Source organism: Rhinolophus hipposideros (assembly GCF_964194185.1).
Source record: "Rhinolophus hipposideros genome assembly, chromosome: 14".
Taxonomy (NCBI): domain Eukaryota; kingdom Metazoa; phylum Chordata; class Mammalia; order Chiroptera; family Rhinolophidae; genus Rhinolophus; species Rhinolophus hipposideros.
Window position 1 is genome coordinate 18,308,557 of NC_138060.1, and position 19,507 is coordinate 18,328,063.

Below are 19,507 nucleotides of genomic sequence, written 5' to 3' on the forward strand. Positions count from 1 at the left end.
CCACAAGTGGCACAATTTGAAAGACACACACAGATGGAAAGTAAAGGGATGGAAAAATAGATTTCACGAAAATGGAAATGAAAAAATTGAAAAAGGCTGGGGTAGCAATACTTATACCAGATGAAATAAACTTTAAAACAAAGGCTGGAACAAGAGACGAAGAAAGACCTGGTAATCTCACTTCAAGGTATTTATCTTAAGAAACTCAAATGCTACTTTGAGGGGACATGTGTATCCATATGTCCATTGCAGCATTGTTTACAACGGCCAAGATGTGGAGGTAGCCTGGGTGTCCATTGATGGAAGAGTGGATAACGAGGAAGTGGTACATATACGCAATGGAATATTGCTCGGCTGTGGAAGGGAATGGATTCTTGTCATCTGCAGTGGCATGGATAGACTTGGAGGGTACTGTGCTGAGTAGAGTGTCAGAGAGAGAAAGATGCAATGTGATTTCGCTTATATGTGGAATCTAAGGAACAAACTAAACAAACAAAACATAAACAAGCTCTTAGATACAGAGAACATATTGATGGTTGCCAGATGGGATGGGGTTGGGGGTGGTGAAAAAGGGGAAGGGATTAAGAAGTACAAATTGGTTGTTACATCCCAGTAGTCATGGGATGTAGGATATTGCATAAGAAATACAGTCAATAATATTGTAATAATAATGTACGGTGTCAGGTGGGTACTAGATTTGTTGGGTGACAGATGGGAAGGGGTTAGGGAGCAGGGTGGAAAAATGAAGGGATTAAGAAGTACAAATTGTAGTTACAAAATAGTCACGGGATTGTAAAGTACAGCATAGGGAATATAGTCAACGATATGGTAATAACTATGTATAGTGCCAGCTGGGTACTGGACTAGTCAGGGGGACCACTTCTTAAATTATATAAATGTCTAACCACTATACTGTACACCTGAAATTAATATAAAATAGTATAAAATGCCAATTGTAATTGAAAAATTTGAAAAGGCGGGGAAGGAAATGTTAGGGGGAATAAGAGGTCTAAATTTCTAGGTATGAAACAAATAAGTCATGGGGATGTAATGTACAACCTAGGGAATATAGTCAATAATATTGTGATACGTGGTACAGTGTCAGATGGTTGCTGGACTTATCACAGTGATCACGTCTTTAGGTACATAAATGTTGAATAACTATTCTGTATCCCTGCAACTAATACAATGTTTGTCTGTTAGCGATATTTTTAATAAAAATCTTAAAAATATAAAACAGGAGTAATGCTGGTGCCAGCATTACAGACAATATAATGCAATATGGCCTCATGAAATTGCTACTTACTGAGTCTCTGTGATAGCACGTGGAGAGGAAAGGAAGTGACATGGTAAAAGTTGACATGAGTGGCAAAGTAAACAGAACATAGATGGGGATCCATTAAGGTGGCATTAAATTCTGGCTTTCTCCATCACTGCCTGTATGACTTGGCCAAGTAGTGTAATCTCTCCGAACCTTAGACTTGTAATTTGCAACGTGTGCCTTCCCACAGCGTGTGCCAAAATTAGTGTAAGGACTGATGTGAAATAATTATTGTGAAGTGCTTTCCACAGTCAGCATTCAATAAATGCACCCGTCTCTACCCCAAGCTTATTGCTACAGCTTGGGGATTATGCAGTGGCTGAATAACTGAACAGCACATTTGGGGACAATATAGAATTACATAGAAATACAAGGACAATGTGATTATCATTTAGTAGTCTTGATGCCATGGTCAGTGGTGAGATGTCGTGCCATGGTGACAATATCTTCTTAAAAACATGCCACTGAAATATTTATCTCTCACCAATCGTTTCTTCTTAACCATTTGGAGCTGGGATAATTACAGTAGGATGGTGTTTGGCACAAAATTTGGTGGTAGGATTTTTGTTAAGATACTTGGCAGCCTAACATACCGGGACACACAATATTATAGTTTAGAGCCACACAGCATGGCACAGGCTGAGGGAAGTAACTGAAGACAACCAATGCTGGCAGCAGCAATGTGATTTTGTGCTTTGCTTTATTACATGCAATTGTGGGAACAGAAATTATACCATGCAGTGCTGAGCTGCGTTATGTCAGCCTAGACCCTTCACCTTACAATCTGAGTAGCAGTAATGCTAGCACACTATAGTTATACGCTTTCTATTTGCAGTGACATGAATATAAAGACATTAGATTATACAAGGATACCTACAGTGTTTGAAATAGTGCTAGTTTGTATTATGTTAAAGTAAAAATTGTGCAGTCACATTTATACTGTAGTAGCTCCAATATCAATAGGGCTGACACTCTGCCAGGGTACACGTGTATTGCTAATTCATCATATTAATAAACCACCCCCCACAATACGATTTAGCAAAGCCTTCTGTTTAGGAGGTTCCATGCAGACAGCTTTGCCTCATCATTTCATACACCTGCTATTATTCCCATTTCACTGATGAGAAAACTGAGACTCAACAAGCAAGTTACCTGAAGGTGCTACAGACAGTAAGAGGCAGGGCCTTACTCCACCCTTTTACCCTTGACCATTACAATACTAGGTACCATGGATCAATAGGGATCAGTGCAACGTGCCGTGGTTCTGCACTGTAGCAGAACCTGGTCCCCTCAAATAGGGAGTAGGCCAAGATGGCAGTATTTCTAGTTCAGGATACTATAATTCAGCAGCATTTGACACATTAAGGGTGATATCCAATAGTAGATTTTAATGATATATTTGGTAAGTAGGATTAGAAACAGCTTCTTATAACACGGTGGCTACATATTTACTGCATTCAAAATACAGTACTTTCTACTCATGTGTGCAATAAAGGTAATGCAGGATGGTTCAAACCAAGAGTCAGGAAAGTTACTTTCCTTCCTGTGCCCATGTTGCTTCCTCCGTAAAATGGAGACAGTAATTGCATCTACTCCCTCAGTCTGTTGTAAAGCTCACACGGGTTAATCAAACCGGTAAGCATTTTGAATGGCACCAGGTGAAGAGTCAGATTTCAGTAAATGTTCATTGCCAGTTTGTGATTGTTGGTGGTGGTTTGATTTTTATTACAGGCCAGACACTGCTCTAGGAGCTGGAGACAAAGCCACAAACAATATCAGGGAGATCTTTGCCCTCGTGGAGCTACAACACAGGAGGAGACAATGAACATAAATTATTCCAGATACAGGCTTAAAGAAAAAATAAAAGCTGGGTAGTACAACTGTGGGAGAAGGGCTACTTTCCCAGGGTGTCTTTGAGGAAGGGATATTTGAGCTCAGCACGAAAGGTAAGAAGGAACAGCTTCATAAAAACCAGCATCTGGAAGCTTCTAAGTAGAGGGCACAGGTATAGGAAAAGCCTGGGTTTTCAAAGACATAGGCTGGCTGGCAGAGTTTAGTGCGTATGGGACAAAGTAGCTAGCACGAGGAAGGGCCAGCGAGGAAGGCTGAGACCCTGGATGGCCCACAGGTTCCCAAACTTGCCTTCATATTAGCATCATGGGGAGTGTTTGAAGAATATGAATGCCTGGGTCCTGCCCTGAAAAGCCAAGAGTTTTGAAAGTTCCCCAGGTGACTCTCATGCACAGACGAGTTTGAGAACTACTACTGACTTGAAGAGGGGGTCTGTATGATCTAAAATTGCAGTGGGCCAAGGTATGATTTGATATTTGTTTTAGAAAAATTGCTCTGGTGGCTGTGTGGAGAATGGACCCTAGAGTGGGGACTGGGGGGGGGGCGCAGTGCAGAGAGCAGAGGAGAGGAGACCAATGAGGACGCAGTGTGAGGGAGCTGGTAATGGCTTGAAAGAAGATGGCAGCAGTGAAGGCATGGGGAGAAGTAGAGGGCAGAGCTCACGAAACTCTGAGGGGGAAAACACAAACAAGGGTGGCTCCAAGGTTTTGGTTGGAGGAGCTGAGGCAGTCGGGAGGAAAGAGTATGGTAGACAGGGATCAAGATATCTGCTTTGGACACAGTAAGTTGGAGAAAATTATTAGATATCCAAGTAGATAAATGGAGTGGCCAGTTGGCTGAAGTCATCTGAGGGAACAGAATCTGAGGTGCTAGGTGGGAGGCTCATTCACATGAAGGTGATGTCTGACAGTGCCACTACGATTCAACTACGATTCAACTATGCTTGCCGTCCCGATGTCACAAAACAATGCACTAAAAATGAAGCCACTTCATTGTTTAGAATGAGGAAGGGAGGGAAATTATAAATATTTCTAGTGCACATATTTTTCGTATTAACATGAAATTATGGGCATTATAATGTAACATACTTGACCTATTGTTGCCAGTTCTGTAGAATTTCAATGGAGAAGGGCAGGTCATGTGATGTTATTTTTGTAAAAACATGATATGATTGTTTTGTGTAAACATAATGCATTTTGATATTTGTGTAAGCAACAAATGAAATCACTTGTTTACTTAGTGCACAGAAGTGAACAATATCACTGACTGCAATAGTCACAATACTACAGCACTGTTGTTAAAATTTTGACAGCTTGGCAGCAGATAGTATTGTTACATTGTTAACAACCCTGGAGACATAGTAATTTAAAGAAGTACAACATTGTAGTATTGTTATTCCTATAAATACTGCAATCACTTTGGTATAAAGTAGTGCGATAACATCAGTTTTTGTAAAATATCAACAGCATAATGCGGCTTTTTCAAAAAAGAGTTTAAGTGGTATTCTCCATATGGCTTTTAGATGTCTGCTCTACAAAGCAAAGCATTCTCGATTTTACCTAGGCATGGAAACTCTTCTACTTTATTTGGTAACCATGATACAATGGAATCTATTTTCTCTGGTTCAGGATCCAGTGTTTTAGGAACGCTTACAGGTCTGGGTAGTTTCACATCTTGTAATATTTGAGATCTAATTTCATCTCTTGTTTATGGGGAAAGCCAGAAGCCAAATGTTCAAGCAATAAGTTTGAGAGTCATTTGTAGTCATTGTTCTTTTCCTTCTTCAAGTCTTCTCACAATGAATTCCTAGGATTTATGACTTCTTTATTTCTATTGCCAAATAGTTCAAACCTTGAATATTATGGGAGCGTGTGTTCTCATCCATATTATGATTTCTATTGAAGTTTAGTTCAATAAAATTCAAGATTCTCTGTAATAAATTCTTCCCATGTAGATGATATTTTTATTTCCTTCTGTAAATATTTTTATAACTGAGAGTGGAGCATCAAAACAATTGTTAAATATTTGTCTAGAATCTGCTTTAGAGAAAAGTCTCTGCCAACAACCATCGTTTCCTAGTGTGTGGAATGGGTAACATTTTCATGCACTTTTCAGTCTGTACCTTCAGCAACGAAATGACAATAAAACCCAAACAAGGAGATTATGATTTTAATATACTTTATTTAAAAAGTACACAGTTTTAAATTTGTTTCGGTGGGTTTCAAGCAGAAGGGACACTGCCCACTTGCAGTCTCGTTTCTGATGATGGGTGGTTATCATGTAGCAAACACATTTACATGACCGGCAAAGTAAAAAGATAACATTTTTGTCAACATATCTTTAAGAGTTTATATCACGCACAGTTTAAATTCATGAGATGCTGATGGTTGGACTATATTTCATGTCTCCTATGTCGCACCATATTTGTGTTCACAGTTTATCCATAATTTAGCATGCCAAGAGAACATCTCTGTCCGTGTCACCTTGAGAAGAGCATCAAAAGCAGAGGGAACAGGATAAGGACCATCTTGGCCTGGAGACTCGGCGCACCCCCACATTCCCTTGCATTCTCCTACAGGGAAAGGCAGGGTTGGTTAGAGCTGAGGTGCATGTCAAAGAGCCTTAAACTTTCTGAGGTATCTTGAGTGCCCAGGCCTGCCCCTGCTCTTCAATTGTATGAACAAAGTATTTTGGAACCTAGATAATTCAGGGACATGAAAATGTCTAAATTTCACCAAGTTAGTGATGAGAATCTCTGGTTTCAGTTGCTAGCATAATATATTCAGCATTACTCTTTGCATACTATTAGGTAGAAGATACAAGAGGTAAGGGACTATTGGTGGAGATGTCCGTTGTGATCATATTGGAAAAGGAAAATATTGGACTTCCAGTATTTTCCTGTCAGAATGTAAGTAAAATACCACATTTAAGGAGCCTGATCATTTCAGAGACTTGGCTATGAAAGTTTTTGTGTTTCTTCTTTCTTTTCATTTTGGAAGGAGGGCTCTGTTTTACAAACATGAAATCAAATTACTTATTACTTTCTGCAGCACGCTTTTTATCTATGGACTGATGGAAGTTTCTCCAACTCCGTTATTCTAGCTCTGTTTCATTCAGCTGTTTTCTTATTGATCGGCATTCATTTTCTCATCTGTTCTTTATTGCTACAAAGAGTGCGGAATGTAGCTCCTCAGCAGACAATGATATTTGCCCCCACCTCTGCCCATGGTAAAGATGCCCAGGAGTAGGGGTACAGACTGAAGGGGTATTTTTGTCTTAGATGGCTATACCTAGATAGTTTATTGTTACCTCTATATTCTGATCACCCAGAGGCTTGTATCTTTCATGTTCATGGTTTATTTTTATATGTAGTAACTTGACTTACTAGTTTAAAAAGCTCTTTATAATTTGATTTATATTTTTTCAAGTTCTATAAATTGGCTACTGACTTTAAGTTATTTATTTTTTTATATAGAAAAGTTATAATTTTTGCATCGCTAAATAAATCTGTTTTTCTTCCATAGCTTTCCAGTCTGGGATAGAAAGTTCTGTCCAATTCCTATGATATATTGTAAGACTGTTATTTTACTGTTTAAGTTTAATCTATATTCTTCCCTTTGACTTGAACCTTTGTCATATGTAAGAGTTTCTATTCTGTTCCACTGACCTCGTCTTACAAGGTCTAGAAACTTACAGAAAAAATGCTGATTTTTAAAATGTTTTTCTTGTATCAAGTTACCAAAGCAAATTGTCTTATTCATTCTAGAAGATTTCTGCTCTAGTGACATTGTCTAAGTACACAGTTCTGGTTTTAAAAGAAGTGATTTTAGTGTTTGGGGAACTGTTGTTTGTGGTTGCATTTTACATAGAGCTTTTATTAGGGGTGATCAATGAATTTTATCAAAGTCCTTTTCAGCATATATTTGGATAATATGAATTCCCCTTTGAATAGAGAAGCGAACATTCTTAGTAAGTTCCACTTTCTTATTGGTGCTATACTTACTTGAAAATCTTTTCTAAGACTTGGATAGTTTAAATAACATCAAAATCATTTGCTATTTAAAGATGAGATTAACACTCATCTGAGTCTGGTGGCATTTTTTAAAAACTGATACCTTCCCAGTTTCCCTGTAGTAGTTGGTCTAGGCAAGCTTACCATTCTTCAGGGTGGGTGTGGAGTTAATTTTTAAAGCTTTTGTTTTCGCTATACTTAAATTTTTTTTTTGCCCATGGTACTGCAGGAGGTGTTCTCTTATAATTCATCTCAGTCTGTAGTCAGCTCACCTTTCTGACTAGTAAACTGAATTTTCCTCTGATCATCGCTTTCAGTGTAAATGCAGTGCCTTTGTAGTTGTGACTTCATGTGGTTATGGGGCTTAGAGTCTTACCATTCCACCTTCATAAACTGTGACCCTTTATCTGATATTGATATTGCTACTTTTGCTGTACGTGAATTTCTTGTAAATGAAAGGCTATCTAAAAGTAAGCAGGGGAAAATAATTTTAAGCCATAATTTGAAATAAATAAACCAAGAAGATCAGAGCCAGTTTGTGTGTTATAAATGGAAAGTGATAAAATGACAGCACATCCCCAGTAGGTAAGATAGTAAAGAAGAATTAAAATACATACATAGATATAATAAGAAAAGATGATTAGCACAGATGAAATAAGAAGGCATTAAGGGGCTGAAAGTAGGGTACCATTAGCCTTCCCGTATATTCTTCTTTGATTTGCCTGAAAGGGATTGTTTTTTCATGAGTAAATTTATTAGTTATAGTTCTTTGACCATGGTGAGATTCTCATGGCAAATCATATGGGAAAAGGAGAAAAGGAAAGGTTTTCCGACTTACCTCAGGATGGAAGCCATGGCAAGATTCGGGACGCCTTCTGATCTTCTGGGCTTTTAAACGTTCACACTTAAGAGATTCGTTATGTTGACTGTAGTTAAGGCATAGTTCCAAAATGTTACTTTCCCTTACTCTGAATTTCAGAGGTCAAAACTTGGTACGAAACTCTCTTACCAATGTTTCTCTCTCCGGCAGTGGAAATGATGTCATTTCCCCCTCCCTAATATTTCTCCCCCAGGATTCCTTACTGTTGACCCCCCTTACTGGCTTCAGCCATAGTGGCTGGACCTACACACAAAAGGATATACCTGATTTCAATGGGTGCCATCGTGATTGGGGCCACGGACTCACAGAGGCAGCTGCTGTCCACCACCACCATGAAGAGATTGCTGCTTGGGATTTGCTGGATGACAAAGGACCTGTTAGAACAAGAGGCCCAGTCACAGTGAGTGACCATTTACCATTCCTCAAGTAAAAAGCCGTGAGGAAAACTTTTCCCCCGGGGAGTAACCACTGTAGTAACTGGAAAGCAAGTTTCAGAGACCGCTTTACTGTTAATGTTGCCTCCTTCCATGAGGCTCTTCACTTTAAAATACCAAGCTTCTCTAAGAAGACAATAGCTTATAACCTATAACTATAGCCATATACAGCCCATAAAACTCACCTTGGGAAAGCTAGACTTTTATAGGCATACAACAGTAGAGTCAAATTTGACTACATCACCTCAATTTCCAAGGTCTAAGAGGGATGACTTTTCCAAGCTCATTCCTTCCTAAAAAACATCATCAAAAGTTGCATTTGATGTTCCTCTCTACGTGGATGTTTCTCTCGTCCTTGGCTCAAAGGTAGACTGATGTTGTGTCATATTGAAGAGAAAAGATGACGTGAACTTCCTAAACCATTCCCTGTACCACTCTTCACAGTGTCTGCCCTGAATACAGGCACAGTGTTTTGATGACATTGACGTTAGTCCTTTATGAAGTTCCGCTCTTCGAAGAGTACAACTTGTGCGGGTATAAGGCTGGATGGCAGCTCTGACATTATGTCCTTAGCACAGCTAGTTCAACTGAAGTAACTTAATGACATCTGCTTCTTACAGTACCCAACACAGTGAAATGACAAAGTAACACCACCATAAAAATACTCCTTTAACAAGAAACTCCACTGATTCGTTCGAGGAAAAACTAGAGACCAAAATCTCATATTCTTCCAGAGCCAGCAGATTAGCTAACTATTTAGCCCCGGCCTAGAACCCCTGTCACATAACTTTACATGATATTTCATTTAATTCAATTTAGTTGGATGTAAGAGACTATAACCTAACAAAATGTTCACTTTCTCCATAAATTTTATCATTATTCATCTTTCTCTCAACAAATTTGTTCTGCTATCTGGAGTGTATCACCATGCTTTACTAAAATCATCCAATGAAGAAGAATCCTGCTTTGTGAGAAATTATACAGAAAGGCAAAGGAGCCCCCTTTTAATTTTACCTGTTACTACCTCATATGTTGAATTATATAAGAGTGCCTCTAAGATTACAACACAACTGGCTTCCTTTTTACAAATGCCCAGTGCCTGTTCATCTAATATCCTACGACTATGTGGTTTTTTGTTTGTTTGTTTTCTTTTTCACTATAACAGGGAACAGGGCATGCCACTGCTCAACAATGTTTCCCCTATGCCTAACCTATTACCCACAGTCTAGGAAACTTGTTCTCTGCCCTTCCCATCCTTCTCCACAACTATCCTTGGCTTGAGGAAAAAATTCAACCTTGCTGTCTCAATAAAACTTTAAAAATCTCTGCTTTCCCTTTCCCTTTTAACAATAGGTGTTCATCAGAGAATCAATAATTTCCATGTTGGAGGCAAGTTAACAGAGTCTCAGAGAAATGCAAAACCAAGATCATACAACTTTAAAGAACAAATGGTTGACTTGAAAGTTAAGCCAAATGAATCTACCAGATAAACAGTAAAGGAGAAAGAGATTAAAGAGATTAAAATATGAAATAGAAACTCCAATGGGGGAGAATATATTCTGATTAAAGGAAAATTATTTTTTTCTCATTAAAAGGGTCCTTGAAGCATGCATGAAACTTCAGATCATGAAAGATATAGATAGACCAATCCTAAAAATCTTCTAAAAACAAATTACTTAAAGAGGAATGACAATGATACCACATCTCAATGGGAGTACTTAAAAAGAATAAAACAGAGCAACATATTTAAAGTTTTAAGGCAATGGAAGAAAGGAAGTAAGAAGTAAGTGAGGTCCACAGGAAAATTGATTCTAAGTAACTGTAGATAATGATAGAAAATTATGTTTTCAATTTTAAGAATAGTTACTTTTTAAAAAAATCCATGAAAAATGAAAACGTGATCAATCCAAGATAGCATGGTAAATAACACACACACAGACAGAGGGAGAGAGAAAAAAAAGAGGGGGGGAGAGAGAGAGAGAGAGAGAGACTGACAATATAAGCCTAAAATTATTACCAATAACAATAAATGTGAGGTGATTAGATCATATGCTAAAAGGCAGAGACTCTTAAATTTGGTTTATAAAAATATCAGTATTATATTTGCAACAGACACTCCTAAAACACACTGACATGGAAAAGATGTCAGGATGAGAGATGTCAGATGACAGGAAAAGATGTACCAGAAAAATGCTAACAACAAAAGAGTGGAACAGAAACAGGTTAACATTATTATGAAAACATCCAAAGTGAAAATCATTAAATGTAATTAGTTCATACTGCAAATAGTATAATGTGAATAATTTTTCATATTAAAAATAGCATAATAGTATAAAATGGAATGGCATGGACTTTTATGATCATAGTGTACAAATTGACAGAAATATTGAAGTGATTGATGAATGCATGATCTATTAAAATATAGAACAAAAGTTCTTCAGATCTAAACAATGTAGAACGTAAGTTATACTATTTTTGACCACAGGGAACTGCAACACATTCCAAAGAACAGAAAGCATCAATTATATCTTCTTTACAGTAGGGTACAGTTAGAAATTAAGGGCAAAGAGGTACAAATAGTGGAAATTAAAGATTAGAAAACTTATTTAATTAACCCTTGAGAATTTGAGAACATCCCAGACTCAGATCCGTGCAGTATGATCTTAAATATTTTTATTGGAAAAAGAAAAAAAAAGTTTGCAAATAAATGAACTAAAATTTTGAATTGAGAAGCTGGAAAAATAAGAACATAAAGCTGCACCAGTGCCCTATACTTGGTCTTCCCTCTCGTACACTGGGCTGTACCAAAGCCCAGCTCACAGGCTTCTGCAAGGATGTCACTGATGGAAGAGAGGAGAGGTGATTATTGCACAAATAGTCTACTAGCCATTCCCTTCAGTTTACAAACAGGCTGTTATATCTCCCATCTCAGGAAAGACAAAACTTTCCCTTAACCTTATCTCCAGCTACTGCCCTGTTTCTCTGTCTTCCTTTATAATACAACTCCTTACAAGAATTATACACAATCTGTCTGTTTACTTTCTCACTTCTCTCCTTCTTTCACAAATCGACTCTAATGAGGCTGGAGTCCCTACCACGTCACAGAATCAGTCCTTGTCAAGGACACCACCTTTCTTCTCGGTCTCCTTTGCCTTTGCTTCCTCCTTACCTACTCACTGTCTGCCCCTCACAACAGACTGTGGTTTCCATGGGAGGAAGGCTGCCTCTCTCTGCCCATGGTTATCTGTTATCTCCAGCACGTAAGAGTTGTGCCTGGGACACAGCAGATTCTCGGTAAATATTTATAGAATCAACGACAGGATTACTTCATGAAGATAAAAGCAGACGAATAAAATGGAAATAAAACCGTGAAGATAACTTAAAGAACCAATCTCTGGTTTAAAAAAAAACATTGGCATAAATCAACTTTTGGCATTACTGGTCAAAAAAGAAGTCACAAAGTCACATTAAAACTCAAAAGATATGGAGACATTTAAAATATTTTAAGTGACTATTATGTATATTATTGTAAACAATTCAAAAACTTGGAGCAAACACACCTTTGGAGACAAAGTAGAAATTCTCAGCATTTGGCCATGCTATAAAAAACAGAAGCAGACCAAATGCCATTGAAAAAAACCCTGAAATGCTCATTGAGAATCTACACCCGGGTGAATACTACCAAATCACCCAAGGAACAGATACCACTGTGTTCATAGAAAACCCACTGACCAATTATTAAAACTAATAAAAGAACTCAGCAAGCTGACCAGTTACATAATCAGCATATAAAACCACAGTTTCCCTGACACTAGCAATAACCAATGAAAAAATATTTATGAAATAAAGGAGCATTGACAGTATCTACTAAAAGACATTTGTTTATGAAGAAAATGACCACAATTTACTGAACATAAAAAGACAAACTACAAATTAGAGGGGAGTACAATGGTTGTGGAAAGGAACACATATATTAAAGATGCAATTTCTCCTTCAATTAACCCTTTAATTCAAAGCAATCTCAATCAAAATCCCAATAGGATTTTTAATGGAATTTGAGGTGATGATCCTAAGATTCACTCAGAGGAGTAAATATAAAGAATAGTATGGACAATTGCATAAAGTTGGGTTTTATAAAAAGGGGGATGAAGGAAAGTTGGTTGCCTTAAGCAATATCAAAATCCATGAGAAAATTTACAGAAAAAAAACACAGGGGAACAACTGATACCTATATACATATGTGCACGTGTGCGTTTGTGTGTACATATACATATGTGTTTAATCTCACTAAAAATTAGAGAAATATAAATTAAAATTAAAATAATGAAATGAACTGTTCACCAGCACATTGGCAAAAATTTAAATCTGTGGTAATATCAAATGGTGGAAAGTCTAAAGAAGTGAATATTATTCTACACTGCTTGTGGGAAAGTGAGCTTTTATAACCATTTGTTATTACTACGATCGATACTATCTTTCTCAGTCGTTTTACTTCTCAGTAAGAGAAACTCTTATTCAGGATCCCAAGAAGTCATGTAGAAAGATGTTCTTAGTAGCATCATTCATTGAGAGAAGAGAAAAATGAAACCCACCTGAATGTCCATCAATAGAGGAATGATTAAATAAGTAATAGTATGTGCTTCTACGGTTTACTTGGCACCAGATGAAAGGAGATCTCTATTTACTCTCATGAAAGGCTATCCAAAACAAAGTAAGTGGTAAAATAATGTTGCAAAACTATACACAATGTATGCATGTTTAAGAATATGAGTATTTAATTCTGTTACAGAGAACAAGGAAAATAAATGGGATGGATAAGACTTATCAGATATATTCAAAATAGATAGCAAATCAGTAAGCATTTCATGGCTCCTGTTAGACATAGAAAGTATAAATGGACTAAAAAAAGTAGAACATACGTGAATTGAACACAAATATAAAAGAACAGAACATATGAAGTATCTTACCATAGCTAAGAAGGAATTGAAAGGCCAATTTAAATTAAATATTTATAAAGCATAGACCATGTCATCTCCAGACTGATAGCTCTCACCTATGTCATCGTCCAATCCACTCATTGGCAACTCCTATTCTCAGCCAGAGACACGCAGATACAATTCATGAGTGCTCAGCAGGTTAGAGGCAAGCTACAAACTGGCGCTCGCATCTCTCCAATGTAACCAGTCTGTATTGCCTCCAGGCACCTTCTGCCTGCTGAGCCCACATCTCCACCCTCAAGTCTGATCCTTCTACCATGTCATCAATGGGAGAGAGAGCAAGCGAGGAAGGGAAAAGAGGACTGGAGGGCAGTGGAGGGGGGACGAGAAGACTGATAAAACACTTGTCAAGGAAGGCTTGAACATAATCTGTCAAGTTGAAGTTCTTTGTAAGGCAAAAGTGTTCATGTATTCTTAAAACATTTGTAAAATGGAATCTAGGCTAAGGGCAAAGAGTATTGATTATCTCATTTTAGACTAGAGAAAACTGGGACTTAGAGAGGATAAATAAACTCAGATAGAAGCTATATGAATAAGACATAATTGTGCCCATTTTAGAGATAGGGAAACACGAGGCTAAGTAACTTCCTAGAGTAATAGGGGCAGAGCTCAATTCTCCAGAGCCCAGGCTATTGTGGGAGCAGACCTCCTGTACTGGAATTACTAGCACTCAAGCTCCCTGAGGGCAGATCCAGAGTCATTACTCCATGCATACTCCATGTTTAATGACAAGTGCAAAATATTACTGGTTTTCACACGTGCACCCTCTTAGCGGAAGGCTCCCCAAGTGTTCTCACTAACACACCACAGCAAACTTCTCTTTTTATCCCCCTCAAATCCTAGGAGATGAAAAGCCCTGCCTGCAGCGATACTGAAAGGAAGGAAAACAACCCCCTACAAAGGATTTGCCAGCGGAAAGATTAACTGCTTTTCCATATTTTAAAGACTTACTGTCTGCTTATTAACATGGTGCTTCGGAGGGGTCTGGGCAATGTTAGCTGTACATTTATGTGCACAACGTGTATTTATGGCCCAGGGTGCAGGGTTGAACTTCATAAAACACACCTCCATCCAGCTGGGCCCAGCAGCCAGACTGACATCACCGAGCAGAGGAACCGTGGCCTGGTGGGTTTGCCTGGGGGCCCAACACCGCAAGAGGGAAATGCCTCAACAGAGAATCCCAGCAGTCATTCCTAAGCAGGGATAGGTCAAAATGCGTGAAATAAATTAGGTCCTCGAGGGAAAGAGAGAAGGGAAGAAGGAAGCGGTTTTGATGTGTCCATTGCCGGAACTGAAATAACCCAGTCCTCTCTTTTTCATTCACTACAGACTGAGAAAGACTGGAGAGAAAAAAATGATGGCATTTCAAGACAGCCTCCCCTGCTGAGAGAATACTTGCCGCACGCTATCTACCAAGAGGGGCTTTGCAGACCAGATGAGGAAAGCAACTGTGCTGCCTCCCTAACGCTCCCCCTGAACAAATATGCGTAATGGCAAGGACCCAGGGATAAGATTCCCAGAGGACCCAAGGATGCGCATTTGGAGAACGTGGTTGGCTTGCCTTTATTAATTGGGGACAAAACTGTGATTGAAAAATAACTGGGGCAGTAACAGAATCTTCAAACATTTTGAAGTCTGTCGCTCTTTAGATTTGTCACCACTTATAAATTTTCCAGATTTTATCCAAAGATGAAATAAAAGACAATGAGTAAGTCACAGGGAATTGATTTGAATTTGGCACCGATCCTGTTCTATCTTATACAATTCTCCAGGCGGGTGGGGTGGGGTAGGTGGGTGCGTCGTGGTGAATCTCCAACAGGATCCTATTCTCTCTGTAGATGGGGAGATGCCTGTCCTCCTGCATGTACCTCAAAATGCCCCACACTGACCTAGGCCCATAAGTTGTGCAGAGCAAACATTTTGGTGACCAGATGTTTAAATTCAAACTAGAAGTTATATATTGAAGGTGTGTTGCAGCATAACTCTATAGCCATGCTACCGACCGGCATAGGGGAGTGAGAGGAGAACACCGGAACCGACTCAGGCTCAGTCCGAACTACGTAAATGAATGAATAGCAGGGCCTCAGGTGTTCACCCCAAAAGTGGTAGGCCTGGGAAATTTCACAGGTGAATCATGTTAGCATGCCAAGGCACATGTACTTCTGAAATATTTAAACTGTTCCAGAGCACAGGGAAAGAAGAAAAATATTTCTGATTTCTTTTATGAAGGACCCCGATATGAAACCTGACCAAGATTATATTTTTTAAAAAGCTACGGAATATCTCTTTTAATGAATATTGATGCAAAGATCCTAAATGAAATACAGCAATTAGACTTCAATAGGACATTGAAATAGTAATAAAGCATGTCCCAATGAGGAATAACCTATGAGGAATAACCAATGAGGAATTCAAACGAACAAGTTTATTGAGTTGCCTTGGCTTAACAGAAATAGAAACGTGAAATGATTCTTTCTTTTTTTTAAGTCTCTGTTTTCTACCCTACTATGTTGAATTCCTGCTTTCTCATCTTTAAATGATATCTTCTATAGATTCCATAACTTTCTGACAACTTTAATTAATACAATTAGTCAAGTCTAGTTTAATACTCTACTTTCATTATCTAATTCAAATCTTTTACTGTTCTTCCTTCAAGCTTCTATGTTCTTGCTTCTTCAGAAGTTTGGGGTAGGGGAAATGGGACAGTAAAGAGGCAGGATTTTCCACTTACCAGGCCATGGTGCAATTCTCTCACCATGGCTTGCTCGACCTTTGGTGCCATTTGTGAGGCCCAGCATCCAAATGGTTTTCTTGTAAGGTTATCATGGATTCTTCAGAGGACGGACAGCTTTTCAACATGGCCCCAACTTGACCCCCCATGCAGTTACTGTACAACTCCTTGTCCTTGATGTGGACCTCACCTGGAGAGCAGCCCTCTTGTTAGCTTTAAGCAAGATGATAGCTATCTTCCATACTGTCCACCAGACCTTGAGAAACAGGCACATTTCCCGGCCTAGCCACAGGCCATTTCACTGCTGCCCCTTCTCTAAACCTTGCCCTCCCCCTTCAGGTCCCTTCCCCTGCTCAATAGGCACAAGAATGTATCAGTATGTCTGCCACCTAGCAGATATTTAACCAGTGCTGGACTTCCCTTCTTTCAAGCAACCCAAAATATAGAAAAAAATCTCTAAGAGCATTCCTCCACTGCCCTTCTGGCTCCCAGCAGGAAAAAGCACCCCTGGAGGGGAAAACTTCTTTCTATGAACCTTGATCTCTTTTTTGTTAGGCCTCTCACCAGACTTCACATGGCAGACAAAAGGTGGGCCAGCTGTCTACCTTCAAATAAGTGTGGGGGTGGGCATTGGTGAGGAGGGTTTCCACATCTAAATTAGTACCAGTCAAAGGCTGTTGTCTTTAGAACCTGTGGTGTTTAGTGTCATTTTGTCTTCACCTCAATCTGGGGCTACAAGGAAACCCCTACGTGACAGTCTGTTCGCATATTCCCAGTAAATCTATTTACGTAAGACACCCTGTAACGAGTTGGAAAAGACCTGATGCTATGGGATCTGTTCAATAGGTGCCTGAAAGACATTTGACAAAAATCCCATACCTGAAAACAATGTTGTAGAGAACAGGAATAGGCACTGGATTGTGGACCAAATTTAGCATCATGCCTCAGGATAAAACGCTCAGAGTTAGAGTCAGAAGAAGTGAAGGCTCACTCCCCCCTCTATTATTCATTATTGTTCTAAAACTGCCAGCTCATGCAATTAAACCAGAGAAAGAGGGATGATTCAATGTTGAAACAAAGGAAGAATTCACAGGTACCTAAAACTTGCCCCTACCCCAATACTAATAATTATTTCCTGTTTCCCAGTATCTCCTAATGATGCCACCATCTATTGAGTCACACAAGCCAGAAATCTTGAATTATTCACATGTTCCTCTTTGAACATCACCATGTGCTGATTTGACCATCTCCTTACTACCTCTCCCATCTACCCTTCCATCTCCCATTCCTCAGGGCCAGCTTTATGGGCAAGGGACTAATGCAGTCACACCAGAACCTACACTCCAAAGGGCTTCTCATGTGGCATTTACTGCTCTGCAGGCAGGGTAGACTTGACAGTTTTAATTTTAACTTTGAATTTGTGTTTTACAAGTGAAGTCCAAGGGACAAGGGAGAATGCATGGGGAGTGGGGTGGAAGGGAGGGAGGGAGGGGAAGTAGGAGGTTCCTAGGTGCCTGCCTCCTGCCCCAGCCCAGCCTCCAGCCCTGGCAGAGGCCTAGGTGTAAGCATGGGATGGGTTGAGGCATGGCAGCAGCTGGCAGCACCACAGCACATTCAGCCTGTGACTTGACGGGGGTGATGCGCTCATCCACTTCCGATCCAGGTTCCAAGTGTGCCCTGATGCTAACATAGAAATCCTTTGTTGATTGGCCGTCCACCATGAGTGGGGGTGGTGAGCCTGTGGGAAGGGAAGATTGAGTCCTCTTCTCCAGAGAGGACATGGCACCTCAGTCCAGTGACTAGTGGAAGGGAGAACCCAGCAGCCACTGGGCTGGCTGCACACCCCACTGAGTAATAGGCCTAGGACCCGGGGGTGCCTGTGATGGCCTGCGTTTTACCCAATGAGTGTTTTTTTGTCACTCAGCAATGGAGCACAATATTAAATAGAAATGCATTTCTCATGACAGGTCAAGAGAGACCACAGAGAGAAGGCAAATGTTTCGTCTTTTAGTACCTTGAGGGACACCTTTTTCCTGCTTTTTGAGCAAGTATCCCGCATTTTCATTTTGCACTAGGCCTGCCAATTATGTAGGTGGCCCTGCCAACCTGCATCATTCTTTGCATACTTTCCACCTGGTTTCCCTGCCACAGCACACTCTGTATTCCTGAAGTGGTCCTTCCGAAGTGCAAGGCTGATCACTCCATACCCCCTTTACACCTTTCCATGGGCTCTTTCACATCTGCACAGGGGTCTGCACCTGAGTGAAGCAAAGAAGGCCCTGTATGATCCAGCTGGCCCTCTTTCCACCCCAATGCATTCAACTTTCCAACCCCTAAGCCATCTCCCTTCCCAACAACCAGGCATGCTGACCTACTGTGGGCCCATGAATGCATTGTGTTACTTCTCCTTCAGTGCTCAACCATGATGGAGCTCTATATCTTAGTCTGGGCTGCTCAGGGGAATCACCTGGAGAGCTTTTTCTTTTATTTTGTTTCAACATATGTGCTTGGGCCACACTTGTAATAATTTACATTAGAATCCGTGGACGTAGGGCCAAGGCTTCTGTATTCTTTTAAGCTACTCACGTGACTCCAATATGCTGCCAAGGCCTACTGGTCTAGAGCAGCCCTCCTCAGACTTAACATGCTCACAAATGATCTGAGGATCTTGTTGAAATGCAGATCGTTCACTGGGTCTAGGGTGAGGCTCCCAGATAATGCTGATAGTGCTAGTTCAGCGACCAGCAAGGCTCTGCGTGTTGCAGCTACCTCTTCCCAAACCCTTGGAGAACCCCAATGCAGTTCTAAGAGACATATGTTACTTTCTACGTGAAACACTCCCTCACATACGGAGGAAGCATTCTCCCCTGGCGTGTTGTAGGTACATGTGTCACCCATGTAAAATACACACACCTCTCAGTGAATGTGGAATGAGATGCTCACAGGCACTTTACCACCTTGTACTTCACATTGGCAAAGGATAGAAGGATGGACACCACCAACCCTCTAGGCTGCATCAGGAATGCCCTGAAAACTAAGCTATGGAACAGGTAGGAAATTCTCTGGTGGTAACCTAGGGGAACACATGGAACAATTATCCTCTAAAGCAGGAGAAACAAGGTTCAATGAAGGCCCCTCTGGATGTCAGATGGGAGGCACAGGTCACACACATTTAGAAACCATGAACAAAACAAAGAAGAAAAGAAAACAAACATACAATGGTGTCCCAGTAGGAGCTCAAATCAAAAGCCATGACGGCAGATGCCTCAAATTTCAGGAGT

General features: G+C 39.9%; 1 protein-coding gene across 2 annotated transcripts in view; it reads right to left on the bottom strand.

Moving 5' to 3' along the window:
• Positions 1 to 5,333: 5,333 nt before the first annotated feature.
• The window catches only part of CACNA2D3 (calcium voltage-gated channel auxiliary subunit alpha2delta 3), an 853,665-nt gene continuing 839,491 nt past the window's right edge, over positions 5,334 to 19,507 (bottom strand). For both annotated transcript variants that reach the window (XM_081073057.1, XM_081073056.1), the window contains 3 exons: positions 8,328 to 8,438; positions 8,023 to 8,110; positions 5,334 to 5,744 (listed from right to left, as the gene is read on the bottom strand). In XM_081073057.1, coding sequence (XP_080929183.1) covers positions 5,652 to 5,744; positions 8,023 to 8,110; positions 8,328 to 8,438 — 292 coding nt within the window. In that variant the 3' untranslated portion in view covers positions 5,334 to 5,651. The remainder of the gene's footprint in view (positions 5,745 to 8,022; positions 8,111 to 8,327; positions 8,439 to 19,507) is intronic.